The sequence below is a fragment of the Muntiacus reevesi genome, chromosome 3 (assembly GCF_963930625.1).
Source record: "Muntiacus reevesi chromosome 3, mMunRee1.1, whole genome shotgun sequence".
In the NCBI taxonomy this organism is placed as follows: Eukaryota; Metazoa; Chordata; class Mammalia; order Artiodactyla; family Cervidae; genus Muntiacus; species Muntiacus reevesi.
Genome location: NC_089251.1, coordinates 144,717,621 through 144,734,711, shown reverse-complemented (window position 1 = coordinate 144,734,711; position 17,091 = coordinate 144,717,621). Strand labels below are relative to the sequence as shown.

At 39.5% G+C, this 17,091-nt stretch overlaps 2 protein-coding genes across 7 annotated transcripts in view; one reads left to right on the top strand and one right to left on the bottom strand.

Moving 5' to 3' along the window:
• Positions 1-1,171, top strand: part of FAM117B (family with sequence similarity 117 member B) — a 69,794-nt gene extending 68,623 nt beyond the window's left edge. The window contains exon 8 of the mRNA XM_065930800.1: positions 912-1,171. Coding sequence (XP_065786872.1) covers positions 912-1,071 — 160 coding nt within the window. The 3' untranslated portion in view covers positions 1,072-1,171. The remainder of the gene's footprint in view (positions 1-911) is intronic.
• A 3,377-nt stretch (positions 1,172-4,548) lies between these two features.
• ICA1L (islet cell autoantigen 1 like) overlaps positions 4,549-17,091 on the bottom strand; it is a 55,583-nt gene continuing 43,040 nt past the window's right edge. For 4 of the 6 annotated variants that reach the window (XM_065930806.1, XM_065930807.1, XM_065930801.1 and 1 more), the window contains 3 exons: positions 13,570-13,824; positions 12,636-12,725; positions 4,549-6,763 (listed from right to left, as the gene is read on the bottom strand). In XM_065930806.1, the coding sequence (XP_065786878.1) occupies positions 6,648-6,763; positions 12,636-12,725; positions 13,570-13,824 (461 nt within the window). In that variant the 3' untranslated portion in view covers positions 4,549-6,647. The remainder of the gene's footprint in view (positions 6,764-12,635; positions 12,726-13,569; positions 13,825-17,091) is intronic. The other 2 variants (XM_065930802.1, XM_065930805.1) reach the window with 1 other exon arrangement.

Below are 17,091 nucleotides of genomic sequence, written 5' to 3'. Positions count from 1 at the left end.
CAGGTGACTTCACAGGTGGTGCAGTGGTAAAAGAATCTGCCCACCAATGCAGGAGACTCGAGATGTGGGTTTGTTCCCTGGGTCAGGAAGATCCCCTGGAGTAGGAAATGGCAACCCACTCCAGTATTTTTGCCTAGAAAATTCCATGAACAGAGGAGCCTACCAGGCTCTAGTCCATGGGGTTGTAAAGAGTCAGACACAACTGACTGATGATATAATATAAATAACCTTTGTATCTCTTTAGTTCAGTGTTTTCAAACTGTTTCGGTCTTGAAATGAATTATATAGGTCCAGCTAACATTTTTTTTTAATGAAGTGTAACAAAAAATATAAGTATATTCAGACAGAGGAATAATATTTGTATGTAAAGCTTTTGCTAGCCTTGAAAGTTAGAGTTGCTCAGTCGTGTCAGACTCTTTGCGACCCCTTGAACATATAGCCCATGGAATTCTCCAGGCCAGAATGCTGCAGTCGGTAGTCATTCCTTTCTTTCTCCAAGGGATCTTCCCAATCCAGGGATTGGGAAGGGATTTGACCAAGGGATCAAACCCAGGTCTCCCGCATTGCGAATAGATTCTTAACTGGCTGAGCCACCAGGGAAGCCCTTAGAAGACACAGGAATACGTATGTACTAGGTTGTAAAGTAAAATACATTTCTTATTGTGAGTTGTCATCAAAAATTATTTGAAAAATAATTTGAAAAAAAGTTGTAAATACAACTTTTGTATATATGTGTTTTGGGATTGGTCTGGTGTCTTAACACGGAGACTGCAGTCTTTAAGGATGCTGTTTCTACTTTTTATTAACTATCTCCAAATTGCTGGTTTTATTTAAAAATTTCTCTTCAGTGGTTTGCATCTTCCTTATACTGAGAGTTTAACTCCATATACTCTTTGTTTGATTTTATACAGGAGTATGGATGCATCATACCAAATAAATCATTATGTTTTGGAGAAGACTATCATGGAGCTCAGGGCTTCCCTGGTAGCTCAGTTGGTAAAGAATCCGCCTGCAATGTTGGAGACCCTGGTTCGATTCCTGGGTCAGGAAGATCCACTGGAGAAGGAATAGGCCACCCACTCCAGTATTCTTGGACTTCCCTTATGGCTCAGCTGGTAAAGAATCCACCTGCAGTGTGGGAGACCAGGGTTTGAACCCTGGGTTGGGAAGATCCCCTGGAGAAGGGAAAGGCTACCCATTCCAGTATTCCAGCCTGGAGAATTCCATGGATGTATAGTCCATGGGGTCGCAAAGAGTGGGACACGACTGAGCAACTTTCACTCTCTATCATGGAGCTTTGATGGCCAAAAAACAGGAGTCTCAGTTCCATGCCTTAAGCAGTTATTTTTGAGATCATCGGGCTCATTCAGAGGAGATCCAGAAAAAGCCCAAGATTTAGGGCCACAATTTGGGAACTAGTTCTGGCTCTGCAGGATCTTAAGCAAAGAAGTCACCTCTTTGAACTTCAGTTTTCTTATGTGATTTCAGGAAATGCTGATGACAGTGCTAGTCAGTTAGATGGCCAGTGAGTATGAAAATAACAAAACTGGAAGCAAACACATGTTATCTTCTCCTTTCTCTTTTGTTAGGTAAGTTTATTCATTCCTTAGAAAAGCCACAAGTTGCTGATCAGGGAAAATGATCCCATGAAATTCATTTTACCTTGTAAGGTATAATACAGTCAAGGGTGTTGAGCTGAAATCATAATAAAGGTAGGTAACTGATAGCTTTCCACGTTCCAGTGCTTACAGAACCCTAGGAAGCCAAATACTGCTAGTTACTGTTTTATAAATCACAACATCAGAATTAGATTAAGTAACTTATCCATGGTCATATATCTGAGAAATGTCAAAATCTGGCTTTGAACCAAGTCTGACTCCACAACTTAAGACTTAACCACAAAGCCTTACTGCTACTTCTCCTGTAACAGTGACATTAATAAAATATAAGTGTCCGGTATCATTGCAGATTATGTGCCCTTGGGTCATCGCCTTGTTTGTTCTTTGTGGTATTCACTGGTTCAACTGCTGGTAGTTTGGTTCAGAGGGCAAAGAGAAAGTAAGCTGTTTAAACACCAGTTCCTGACCAAGCAAGTTAGTGACACAAATCCTTAAGCTCTGGTTTTTAAGGTTGCTATAGCTGCAGAAATTCAAAAGAACTATTTTCTTTAATTTGAGAAACGTATCTTTGAGGGGCTTCCCTGGTGGCTCAGATGGTAAAGAATCTGCCTACAATGCAGGACACCCAGGTTCAATCCCTGGGTTGGGAAGATTCGCTGGAGAAGGGAATGGCTACCCACTCCAGTATTCTTGCTGGAGAATCCCATGGACAGAGAATAGTCCATAGACTGGCAGGCTGTATTCCATGAAGTCGCAAAGAGTCAGAAACGACTGAGTGACTTTCACTATCTTTTTTTTTCCCCACTATCTTTTTTAGAGAGGCAAAAAGTGGGGCTTTCAATAACATTTTTGGTGAATTTTTTTTTAATGTGACTTTTTGAGGTAAAGACTTAGAAAAGTAATTTTTAGTCTGTTACTTTGCATGCTCATTTCAGACAGACAGTAAAATGAATCACCCAGATGACAGTTTAGTTCCTATGTAACATTAACAGGAGTTACCCCTAGATGGTCAGGCTGTGGATGATTTCTTGGTCTTCTTTTCTAGACTTTCTAAATGAGAGCATTATTTTGAAATGGAATAAAGAAATTTTTTTTAAAGGTAGAAACATGCCCTTCAAAATCTCACCTGTTAACACCTTATGTTTTACTTATTTTTTGGACGTTGAATGGTTTTCTTTACACCACTGAGTCTTGAATTTAGATGCCAAGGCCAGTTCTTAATGAACTCTTTCTGCGCGCATGCTTAGTCACTCAGTCGTGTCTGCCTCTGACGCAATGGACCGGAGCCCACCAGGCTCCTCTGTCCATGGGGATTCTCCAGACGAGCATACTGGAGTGGATTGCCATGCCCTCCTCCAGGCGATCTTCCTCACCCGGGTGTCAAACTCACGTCTCCTGTATCTCCTACATTTCAGGGGGATTTTTTTACCCACTGAGCCATCAGGGAACTCTTTAGTCTTCTTTTAAGTTGCACATAAAACATGGGAGAAGATAGAATATGTTGGGCTTATGGATGTGACCCATCCTAACAATAAGCATTTTTCTTCCCATCCTGCTCTGTAGGTTTTCTTTGGTATATTTAAACGAACCCTTACTGTCGTGTGTTTTAAATGCATTACTTTCAGTACTGGTGAGTTGGTTAATATGTTACAGTTTGTAGTTTAATGTAAAGTTAAAGCTTCCCAGTTTAATGTCTGCATCCCAAGATTCTGGGTCTGTTTCACTGCTCAAGGTAAGGAAATGCAGGGCCCTGCCAGTGCTATGGGAGATAGAAGTAACTGGATCAATTAATCCCAGCTTTTTGTTCCTCCTTTCAGCAAGTCAAATTAAATAATATAGCTTATATGTCACTGGTTATTGCATCCAGGCTCAAAATTTTGCTGTTTAGTATTCTGTATTTTGTTACTAAGAGTATTTACACAAAGAACACACATTCTGTTATTTCCCATATCTTACAAAGTCCCTCCTGCATGAAATAAATTAGAATCAGTCAGTCTCACAAGGATATTAATTGCCCTGGTTTTATTTTCATTCTGTGGTATCTATATCATTCAAACTACCTTCTTACTACTATGGTCCTGAGGTAAAAACCAAAGTTTTTGAATAGGGAAACAATAACTAGATATGTATTGAACACTTTAGAAAATAAACTTTTTTATGCCATCTTATAATTTTATTATTAATAAAAGAGGCTCAGAAAAATAGCACATCCAAACTTCCTTTGTTCATACACAGTTAAGACCTTTACATTTCCAGATGGTCTGTAAAGATAGTTATGTGAAATATCCATGGTTGAAATACACTTTTTCATTGTGCAAATACTGAAACCTGTTTTGTTAAAACAGTTTGTTTCTAATCATATCAGACTTATGTTTTACAATTAATGAAAGATTTCAAAAAATACAAAGTTACACCAATTTGATCTTAATTTGCCCTAAAGTTGGTTGAAGAAAGATTAGGCAAATTTTGGTTCTTCTGGGGGCTCTTCTAAGTTTAAATGCATTTTTGTCTGGTATTAAAAAGTGTAAGATAGCTATCCCCCCACTTAGTATAAAAAGCATTCATTTATTTTGATAAGTTGTTCTCAGCTCACCCTTGGTTAAGGTTAATTTATTTATTGAATGGTGGTTCTAGATTTAACCAAATAGCAACTGATCACCTTTCTGTTCCCTGTTTATCCTGTCCTTCCTTTCACTCGCTACTGAATATTGCTTGGTTTCCTATTACACCTATTTTAGGTATAATACAGCCAAATTTCTGTTTCTGGCTCTTAAATTAATGATTGAGCTTCAAATAACTAACCTTGAGTAAAAATAAAAGTTTTAAATGTGCACATCAAAAATGGAATCTTTAGACTGGCTGAAGTTATAACTGAACTAAGGCAGTGTCGCTTTTGGGTTAAATGAGCAACTGGATACTCGTTGAAAGCAAAAATGTTAGAGAAACTAAGAACTGAATAACAAAAATTCTTGTATGTTTCTATTTTTTTTTAATAACCTTTGCTCTTGGCAGGCTGGGGGGCAGTCTTCCCCTCTGCATCCACGGCCGGGGAGGTAGGCCTAGTGAGAGTGGTGGTTCTCTGCACGCAGAGTCTCCGTTTACGCCATAACGAGGACTGCTCTGGGTGGGTGTGACGGAGCTCTACAAGTATTTCCGAACTAATGCATCAGTGAACATTAATAAGAGAAAAACGGCAAAACTCAAAAGACAGTTAACATTTTCTGAGGTACTCCGAAAGTTGAGAGCTCAGAGTGACCATGGATATAAACTTTAGACTGTGATTCATAATCATGACCCTGGTGATGGAATTTTGGTGGAACAATGTATTATACTCTGGCAAATTTCACTGAATAAAAAGGGAGAATTACAAACTGTTTCTTAAGGGTTAAACCAAATAAAGAAATAGGAATAAGCATGTGAAAATATATTTTAAGGAAAGTTTTACAGAATCTTTTAAGTCTATATTTCTGACCCTCAGTTAAGGTCTTTCTAGCCTACCCACTACTTGACCACAGTTGTGGTTTTCCAAAGAGCCTGTGGGCAGTTCAGATCGTAGTTAGGCCAGACTGCTATGGATGGGAAGTGGACTGTGATTTCCCTGCCCTAGTCCATTCCTAAGAAAATGTTTTTTCTATAGACAATGACTCAGAGATTACAAGCAATTCTCCTGTAAATAATAATTAAGCTTGCTTGGAACTAGGAGTATAGTGAAACCTACTGTGAACATGTTAGTGAAAATGGTCACTTATGCAGATACAGTGGACCGCACAATGATGGAACAGGACACTGGGAGAACTGCCTCAGATCTAAAGGCCGGGCAGGAAGAGAGAATAGGACAGAGTGACGTGTCTACAGTGGCTGTGCTTACATGAGCATATACTTCAGCTTCCGTTAAATAGCCCGCCTTCTGATTCTTAAGACTCCAGACCTTTCAAGGGTCAGTTTGTCCTTAATAATCAAATAGAACCTCAGCTGATGTCACCCACAGAAAAGTGAAAAAAATCAAAGACTGCTTTACTGATAATATAGAGCTTTCTGTAACTTTGCCAGAAAGTATTCTGGATTAAATCGTGTTCAGAAATACTGGGTAAGTATTGCACATCTGTTCGGGGTGAGTTAATTAGATTTTTCCCTCATTCAAGTAGACGTTTCTGGGTAATTGCAGGAACACGACTGCCAGTTGCCCAGGGAGTCTCCTCCCCTTGTCTTCCTTCAGGCGGCATGTGAATACAGTGCTTTGTGATAGCAATGTGTGCAGACCTAGGCCTGAAGACACAATGAAGTACAATGTTGAAATACTGCTGGACAGTCCTGTGGTTTATAAGATGGGAAGAGAGTTTTCTGTTTCTACAGAGGGTGGACTTAGCAAATAATTCATCCTGCTACTTTACCAAAAAAAATTCAATGATGAAATTGGAGGGTGTCCATGATTTTGTATGAAAGAAAAGAACTGAGATACTACATTTTAGTCTCCAAGTGGAGAGAACAAGTACCGAGTTTTCTCTGTGATTTCATCAAAGAAAACAGTTCTCAAATCTTATTCTACCTTTCTAAAGACAAAAGTAGTCTTATTTCTAGTGCTATGTTCCACAACAGAAAATTCCCCCTGCCAGTGTTTTATTTAAAAGCCAACCCCAAATCACAACCCAGTTTACATGCTGTCCTTTATCTACATATAGAAATCTCACAGCCAGCAAGGCAACTCATACATAAAAGGCTTTCCAAATAAATAAACCCAATCCCTATTGACAGTTATCCCTACCTGTTAGCCTAAGTTTTGGTATCAATTTCAGACTCAATAGTCTCTAAAGTTTTCCATGTATTACCAACTGCTGCAGATCCAAGATATTAAATAGACACTTAATATATAGAAATGTGGTTGGTCCTTACCATCTGTCTAAAGTTGGCTGTCAAGTGTTAAATTTGCAATGTCTTCGTATGTGAGTGACAACATAAACTCCTTTCCACTAAGGCAGTAAGTTGCAAAACTGGTGTCTCAAGGCCATTCAAGTGGCATCGTAGTTTCAGTCAAGCATTAAGAAGTTCGTCATCTGAGTGTCCGATAGCATCTGGGTTTGAAAGTGGATCCAAGTCTGCAAATAGATTGAACCAGGCTGACATGTCTTGGTTACCACTGTTGGGAGCTAGTAAAAAAAGGAAAAAAAAAAAACCACATTGAAGAGTCTCAGATTTTTTAAAAATCACGTCATTGTACCACATTTATGATTTTAAAGTAGACACTGCTTCTTTTGAATCAAATTTAAGACAACTGACAAGAGTAAACATCGATTATGTCTCCTTGAGGATAATTTTGAAAAGCTAATGTAGATACCTCATGCTTTGCTGAGGCTACTTAAGTAACTGCATGTTGCTCTGAGAAGGACTTGATTAAAAGTGAAAGGCAGGAAGTAATAGAAGACTCTCAGATAAGGCTCAAGGTTAAAAGTAACCTTTGTTCCTACACTTGCAAACTTAGTGCCTGGAATATGTATTTATTATCAAGGTAATCCTAAAATACTAGATGTAGGGGAAACAATCCCCTCATCCTGTCACCAACAGTTCTCATTTTCAGTTACAGTTGTTCTGTCTTTTCCATGTGTACTTTACAAATTTTTGATAAATATATTATGGAATGAATTGTCTCAGATACAACTTCCTGTTGACCAACTCTCTCCTTGTGGAGAATGGAAAATTGCATATATGGATAATCTACAAGTAACGGGCAGATAGTCAAGAACAATACATTTATGCTGAAGGCTGGGACTAGTGAAAGACTGTTCAGTGGCATGGACAGTGGGTCATCTCAGAAGGCCAGGGGGTCCAGAAAGCTGGGCTGAGACCCAGGGGACAATCTAAAGACGACATATGAGACCAGAGACGCAGTGGGCAGAGGGTGGAAGGCAATCCAACTCGAGAGGCTAAAGCAACCCCCTCTTACAATCATGGCTATCACTTTACACAGGAGAGGGGACTAGAGCCTGGGCTGTGGGGACCCCAAGCCTCAGGGATCCGGACAGTGTGAAAGGCAGCCTTGTGCGACCAGTTCTGCTTCTGGGAACCCCAAGGGAGTGTCACTGATGCCCACACGAAACTCTGCCTCTGAGTCCTGGGTGTACTACCTACTAATAAGTAACAATGAGCAAGTCATCTAACCTTGGGTCCCCTAGCTTCCTCATTTGTAAAGATCATATAATTTATTATTAAACCAGGATACTTGAGAGGAAGTGGGGCGGGGGGGGGGGGCTATTAATAATTAAACTTGAAGAACAGTGTCAAGCAGGACATGTGATTGTTCCATTAATACCTAAACTCCCTCAAATAGCTGTTGAGGGGTTCTGATGAGCATATGAAAATTGTACAGCATTCTACAAATGTGGGATTGGTTTTATATTTATCTGTCACAATGGGAAATAAAGGTCTTAATTACATTATTTTCACGGGGGCTCTCCTTGTGCACTTTTCTTGCCTACAGAGATTCTTAGAGGACAGCAACTGGAGGGTGAGTGAGTGAGTCAGGCGGTGCTAGTGGTAAAGAATCCACTGCCAGTGCAGGAGGCAAAGAGACGGGGGTTCAATTCCCTGGGTTGAGAAGATCCCCTGGATGAGGGCACAGCAACCCACTCCAGTATTCTTGCCTGGAGAATCCCTTGGACAGAGGAGCCTGGTGGGCTACGGGTGGCACAGAGTCAGACATGACTGTAGCGACTTAGCACACATGCGTGTACAGAGAAAAAGTCCAAATAACCAATTTTCATACAGTAAAAGCGACCATAAAAATACTGACATCAAGAAACAGAACATGACCACTCCTTAGAAGCTGCCCTCGTGGCACCCTTCCAGTCACTACTCACACCACCCTTACCCAACCTCTCACCCAGCATCACAGATAAAATAAATACCCTTCGGGGCTGTGAGCAACAGTGCTGTCAAAACACCCTTCTGCCTCTATTTTGGTCAACAGGTGAATGCATTTCTGTTGGATATGTACCTAGGAGTGGAAAGGTACATGCATCTTTTGGTATGTGTATTTCAGTTTTAGCAGAAACTGCCAGTTTTCAAAATGGTAATAATAATTGACACTCTCACAAGTAGTGTCCGAGTTCTTCCAAATCCTTGTTAGCATGAGTGGTTTTCATTTTTTATTTAAGCTGTTCTGATAGGTGTGTAATGGTTTGCATTTTGGCTTTAGTTTGCATTTCCTTAAGGTGGATCAGCTAGTAAAGAACTCACCTGCAATGTGGGAGACCTGGGTTTGATCCCTGGGTTGGGAAGATCCCCTGGAGAAGGGAATGGCTATTCCATGGACTGTATATAGTCCGTGGGATTGCAAAGAGTCGGACATGACTGAGCGACTCACTTCACTTCACTAATGACTAATGAAGTGGGGGGTACTTAATGAGTGAATTTTACAATCGTTAAGAATTTTAATTTTTATTAAAATTCTAAGGCTTAATTTTATTGTAGCTTTTTGCTGAAAGCTTTTCCCCCCTATTCTCCCCCTACAATAATCCTAAGTATTACAGGCAAATAGCAGCGTTCCCAGTATCTCAGCTTTTTTGTTCAGTGGTGAAATTTACTCACTTTTTTAATGATTAAACACAATTAAGTTTTAGTGAGTTTAAAAAGAGAAAACTAAATAGTCTGAATCCCTAAGGGTGTCTGTATTCAGAATTGGCTGCTGTGAATCTGTGATTTGCTTGGAATTGACGGATTCCCCAACTGATTTATCCCAAAGTATTAGGAAGAATAAAATAGGATTCCATGAGTCCACAACGATACATATCAACAAGTTAGTAAAAGGACAAGACAAAGCTCTTCTGTACAGTAGAACGACGACTAGTAAGCGTAGAATGATGAAACAGAAAAGTATCATCTGGCAACAACCACAGTGACAGACGTTTCATGCAGGAATGCTAAGTTAGTGGGTGAAACTTTGATAATCAGAAACAAGCCATTCTCACAGGTTGAAAATATTTTTCCACATGATAATTATTCATCATCTAGTGAATAAACCTGGCAGATACCACCTTAACCAAGTGACTGAAGTTAATAGCATCGTAAGCAACGGGGCAGAACAGACACTGTGTGCCCCTGGTATGGTTTACTAAGAACACACGATATCGCTGCTGTGCTGCCAGTCCTGACAAGATGCAGAACCCGAATCTATGAGACAGCCTCAGACAAACTCAGTTTGAGAAATATTCTACAAAATAAACCACACACACACACACACACAAAGCCACAACATGGAAGGCAAAGACTGAGGAACTGTCCCAGAGTCAGTGGCTAAAGAGACTTGCCAACAAGTACAGTGTGATCCTGGGTTGGATCCTGGTCTAGGAAAATAATCTTTTTGTCTTGTTCTAAAATACATTATATAATTTATAACACTATTTTATTTTATAACAACTGAAAGAATCTGAATAAGATCTATACTTTGGATAACAGTTGTATGGTAATGTTTAATTTCCAATTTTGATCACTAAATTGTGATTATGTAAAAGGATGTCCTTCTTAGGAAACAGATGCTAACATTTTTAGGGCTGAAGGGCATTATGCCTAATACTTAAGTCTCAGAATAATTTCAGGAAATTACATATATCACACCCACACAGAATAAGGCAAACATGGTAACATTTTGGGAAATCTAGGTGGGAAAATGGGAATATTTGGTATTATTTTTGCAAGCCTTTCTGTAGGTCTGAAACGGTTTGAAAATTTTAAAATATTGATACTTCAAAGATTTAGATGTCAGCCTGAAAGTGCTCCCACTGGTCAACATGGGGACAATTTGAGAACCAAAATGATTAAGTACAGTAGTGATTATAAACCACAGAAAACGTATGAATCCATTCTGACAGTGAATACATATGTAAATGGGGAATAAGAGACAGTTTTCTGCTTACAGCAGAAGGGATAGGCTTCTCACTCCAGTATTCTTGGGTTTCCCTGGTGGCTCAGACAGTTAAGAATCTGCCTGCAATCTGGGATACCCAGGTTCGATCCCTGGGTTGGGAAGATCCCCCTGGAGGAGGGCATGGCAACCCACTCAAGTATTCCTGCCTGGAGAATCCCATGGACAGAGGAGCCTGGCGGGCTGCAGTCCACGGGGTCGCAAAGAGTCGGACACGACTGACGACTAAGCACACAGCGCTGGCAGGTGGAAGAATCCAAGTGTCTGGCGTGTGAATGACATGTCAGTAAGGCTGTTTAAAAACTGTGATTAATGGATGAGTGGATAAACAAAATGTGGTACATCCATACAATGAAATATTATTCAACTTTAAAGGGAAAGAAATCCTGTCACATGCTACAACATGGATGAACTTTGAGGACATTGTGCTAAGTAAAATTAGCCAGGTACAAGACGAAAAGTACTTGCATGACTCTGTTTATATGAAGTGTGTAAGGCAGTCAGATTCATAGAAACAGAAAGTAAAATGGTGGTTTCCCCGGGCTGGGAAGAGAGAATAAGAAGTCACTGCTCAATGGGTACAGAGTTTCAGATTCTTCATAGCAAAGTGCATATACTTTACTGAACTGTACACTTAAAAATGGCTAAGATGCTAGATTTTGTTCTATGTTTTTACTATAATTTAAAAAAAAGTGTGGAGAGAGTGCTAGGGTTGGAAAACCATCACTTTTCACCTGTAACAGGACAGGCAAAAAGCAAAAACGGATGCTAAACCTAAGTGGAAATTCTGACCAGCAGTGAAGGATGTGTACAAGGCTTCACAGCGTCTTGCCACAGACCGCTCAGTCACCGTCAGGGAGGACAGAGCAAAGTGGTGATCACATAGGAGGAAAACTGGACGCCACCGTGGCTGAGTGGTCAACAGGAACAGCACCCATGAGCGACAGAGGGACAGCTCTGAGCTCTGAAACCTGAGAGAGGAACATCACCTCTGTGTACTCCAGTCAGGATAATCTGAGCAGATGTTCAGGAAAACTAACAACCTACATTTAATTACAAGGAGACCTCAAATCAAACTGAATAAGGAGCCTTCTATTGAAAACAACAGTGGAGCAGAGGGACGATATTTTAAGATGCCCATATCCAAAAAAATCACAAGTTGTGGAAATGTTTCAGATTAAAAGAGTCTCGTGAGATATGGCAAGCGCATACAGCGCACGACCACAGGCTCCCCCCACCCCTGCCTGGCCAGGCAGACGCAGCACGGGGCTAAAGGGCATTACTGGGTCAACTCAAACAAGATGCAGACACTTAGTACATTACAGACAAGCATGCTGGCACTTCTGACATTACAGCCGTGCTGTGGTTGCGCAAGAGAATACACCTGTGCTCAGGAAACAGAGCTGCAGCTTTTAGGAGTGAAGGGTCACGGTGCATGTGACGTACCCGCAAGTGGTTCAGATAAAACAACGCATGCATTACACACACGCCTCACAAAGCAAAGGGGACAAGTGCTGACAACAGGTAAATCTGCCTGAAGGTGTTCTCCGTGCCATTTTCATTTATGACATATTTCTGTATGTCTGAAATTCTGTACAATTAAAAAGTTACATCAACGTCAGTGACTAGGATTAATATGTATAAGATCCTGTAAGGCAGGGAATGGGTCTATTTTCTATGTATATCCTACATGATAATTACAACATGAACCAGCTCTGCAGACAAAATATAGTTAGTACTCGATATATGTTAGCAATTACTATGTACCAGGTCCTATGCTACAAGCCTGAGTGCATTCTCTGTCAACAGGCATCTTGTGCACGAAGAGCATGTTCTATTCTAATGGTATTATCTATTATCAATACACTTTAACACAAAATATAAAAGATTGAAGTAGAGGATATAGTTTACTATGGCAAGCCCACAAAGTCTAGTCATTACTTTCCACAGTCAGGGATAGCCAAATACAGCTTTCATTTTAATTCATTATTAACAAAATAATTTTCTGGACAATATGAGGCAAAGGCTATAAAATGATTCTTTTCTAAATTTACTTGAATTTGACTTATTATGATGGCAGATAATGTAAATAAGTAACTTACATTTCGTTAATTTCTTTGGACTCTGTGAAGGCACTGGCTGGTTATCAATGTGTGAAAGAGGAAATTCTAATCCCCCATAGGAGGCCCAGCCTGGGGAGAGAAATAATGAAATTACACATTGTTAATCAAATGGGAAGTAGCATCAGAAAAACAAGGGAAAAATATCCAATAAAAGTCCTCCAATCTTTGTTCCAGGGTAATATTCCATAATATAATTAGGGCTTGGGAGGCCTGTTAGGAGGAGTCACAGTAACCCAGGAAACCAAATGAGGTTCTAAATGGAAGAGGAGTGGGACATTTGAGACACATTTTAGAAATGTAATTGATAGGACTTAGGAACCATGACGAAGTGGGGAACAATACGATTCCCAAGGTGTTGGGTTGGACACAGGATGGTGGAACAGCAGGTGAATGGAGAGACTCCCTGTCATGTAAACAAAGCAAGTGACCCTTTCCTGCTCCCAACTTTCTACACAGCCCTCCATGCTCATCGCCTTGCCCGGAAGGCTGTCATGGAAGCAGCTCCAGAGTTGTTCCCTTTTCCTTTGTCATCTCTGAGCTCACAGGAAGAGAATGCGTCAAGTTTTGCTAGGTGGAACAAACAGTGTCACCTGCCCTAAGCACGGATAACTTAGCAGATCAAGAATTTTAAACAAGATACTGGTTTTCTATGTAGAGAAGATACCTGAGAAAGTCAATGAAGAAAATATGGGGTTTAGGGGAGATGACAGGAGAACAGTCTCTGTTTCACTCTCCTTGACAGACTCCAGTGATATGTGTTGTTTTTCTTGTTGACTGGCGTGACTGAAGATTTTATCTAGCAGTACTGAAGCTAACTTAGTCTCCTTGTTGATTTCAGCACCCATATGTACCTAGTTTTGCTTCACAAATATACAGCAATTCAGGGATGTCCAAACGTTGCACAGACACTTACTGTTGAAAGCTCCAGCAGCATGAAGGCCAAGGTCAAAGAGCTGCGAAGGGAGGAATCCTGCGGAGTGAGCAAGAGGCTCGGAGCCCCCAGAAGGTTCCTGGCACGTGAGACTGGCCTTGGGGCTTCCAAAGACAGCCTGACATTCCTGGGAAGCTTCACCAGCACCCCAGCAACCAGGACTTAGGAGGCTGTTCAGAAACGAGAATTCCTTCTCAAAATCATCTTCCAATGAATCTACTGGCAAATCTTTTGCAACTGTTGAGTGAACATAAAAACAAAATGACTTTTATCTTTTCAAGGAAATAAGAGTAGGATATATGGCAAATCAAGTTTGTTTCCTTCTCATATTAACATAATTTTAACAAATACAGTGATTAGAAGTTTATGTGAAGATAATTTCTAATTAGGGAGGCTACATATCAAAATTCTTAAATCCTTAAAGAATTCTTAAAGAAATTTGTGGAAAATTCTTAAAGAAATGTGAGTACCAGACTACATTACCTGCCTCCTAAGAAATCTGTATGCAGGTCAAGAAGCAGTAGTTAGAACCAGATATGGAACAACAGACTGGTTCCAAATTGGGAAAGGAGTATGTCAAGGCTGTATATTGTCACCCTGCTTATTTTAACGTATATACAGAGTACATCATGCAAAATGAGCACAAGCTGGAATCAAGACTGCCAGGAAAAATCTCAATAACCTCAGATATGCAGATGACACCACCCTTATGGCATAAAGTGAAGAGGAACTAAAGAGCCTCTTGAAAGTGAAAGAGGAGAGTGAAAAAGCTGGCTTAAAATTCAACATTCAAAAAACAAAGATCATGGCATCCGGTCCCATCACTTCATGATAAATAGATGGGGAAACAATGGAAACAGTGAGAGACTTATTTTCTTGGGCTCCAAAATAACTGTAGATGGTGACTGCAGCCATGAAATTAAAAGACACTTGCTCCTTGGAAGAAAAGCTATGACCAACCTAGATAGCATATTAAAAAGCAGAGACATTACTTTGCTGACAAAAGTCCATCTAGTCAAAGCTATGGCTTTTCCAGTAGTCATGAATGGATGTGAGACTGGACTATAAAGAAACCTGAGCACCGAAGAACTGATGCTTTTGAACGGTGAATTTTGTTGAAGAAGACTCTTGAGAGTCCCTTGGACTACAAAGAGATCAAACCAGTCAATCGTAAAGGAAATCAGTCCTGAATATTCATTGGAAGGACTGATGTTGAAGCTGAATCTCCAATAGTTTGGCAACCTGATGTGAAGAACCGACCTATTGAAAAGATCCTGATGCTGGATAAGATTGAAGACAGAAGGAGAAGGGGACAAAAGAGGATGAGATGGTTGGATGGCATCACCAACTCAATGGATATGAGTTTGAGCAAGCTCCAGGAGTTGGTGACGGATAGGGAAGCCTGGCGTGCTGCATCCATGCGATCTCAAAGAGTCGGACATGACTGAGTGACTGAACTAAGAGATCAAAATGACCACATTTCACAATGAAATTAATAGCTATAAATATTTATATATAAAATAACTAAGCAACCACATGTGTAAGACAGAAACTATAGGAAAGATGAGGAAAAACAGAAGCTAATAATAGGAGACTATAATATACCAAGTTAAAAAACAGGCCAAGAGGACAGAAGTAAAGATGTGAAAGATCCAAACAACATAATCAACACAGTAGTTTGTTTTTTTTCAGCCATGCTGTGCAGCACTTGAGATCTTGGTTCTCCAACCAGGGATCAGACCTGCACCCCTTGCATTGGGCGGACAAAGTTTTAACCACTAGACTTCTGGGGAGGTTCTACTGTGGCTGTTCTTGAATATATACAAACCCTAATAGAAAATATACCTTCTTTTGAAGCACGCATTGAAAATTCACAGAAATTAGTAACTAAGGCACACACACAAATCAGTTTCTTAAAATAGAAATATTATAAACAACATGCTCTGATTACAATGAAATAAAATGAGACAATTCTTGGAGAAGGAAATGGAAACCCACTCCAATATTCTTGCCTGGGAAATCTCATGGACAGTGGAGCCTGGCGGGCTACAGTCCACGGGGTCACAAGAGAGTCAGACATGACTGAGCAACTCAGCAACAACCACAATCGATTATAGGCAGGTCTTTCAATTGCTGGAGGATGGGGGCCCATAACCCCCACTGAGTTCAAGGGTCAACTGTATTTGGTCTTGTGATTCCTACATTTATGTATGAAACAAAAACTTACTAAATTAATACCTTAAATAAAGTGTGATTAAGGGATAAAAATGAGGCCATTTTTTAATGAAACCAGAAACTAAAAGGCTCTTCTGCCTGCACATTCTTAACACCTTCTTTTAAACAACTCCTGGTTGAAAGGTGAATGGAATTTCTGAAAAATAGTGATAAAGAACATGTTTCATATCATAATCCATGGGGTATTTAAATAATAATTAATAGAAAAATCATGACTACATTTATCAATAAAAATCAAAGAGGCTTCTGGCCTGATACAATGGTGAGGTCTAGGGACCTGCATATCAGTTTTTAAGTAAGTGGTGAAAATTATTTTAAAATCTCTGAAAATTTTCCAAGGACATACTTCAAATGAAGAAACATTTACACAAGAAAATCTATTAAGATTCAGAAAGAATGAAAGATTATGGTATTTGAACTAAGAACCGTTCCTTTCTACCCTCTTTTCTCAGTTCAACAAGATGACAATCTGCTCTAGTCTGGGGGAGGTCAGGGAGAGGACCAAGGAATAACTGCAAACAAGCATGAGAGAATTTGGAAGGTAATGGAAATATTCTAATTCTCTATTGTGATGGTTGCCCAACTCTATAAATATACTAAAAGCCACTGAATTTTATATTTACAATGGGTGAATCTTATGGTAATTAAATTATATCCCAATAAAGCTGTTAAAAAAAAATCAAGAGATTTTGTACAACTCTATGCAAATAAATTTGAAAACCCAGACAATATGATTAATTTCTGAGAAAAATACAACTTACTAAAATTGATCCCAGGACAGGTAAAAAGGTTAAACTGATCAATTTCCACAAAGAAGAAAACTAAAAAAATCAGAAGCTGAGATATTTTCATAGGGAAATTAATATCAATGAAAACATAGTAAATAAAATATTAACAGACAATGCACAATGAAAAAGCTGGATTTATAACTGGAATCCAAAGATACTGTAATATCCGGAAACCTATTAATATAGCTCACCATCTTAATGTATTTAAGAGCAAACATCAAATAATCACTGCTATAGATGCTGAAAAAGCTGTTGGCAAAATTCAACAAGGAGTGGGCATGCAACCATTCCTAATAAAATCTCTTGAGAAAACAGTAATGTGTGGATACTTAACAGTATAAAATATATACCTCAGTCTAAAAGCTAGCATCTTAATTAATTCAGAAACAGGCACTGACACCAAGATCAGGAAATGCTTGCTATTATTTCACACTGTTCTGGAGGTAGTAACCAATTCAATTTTAAAAAAGAAATTAATTAC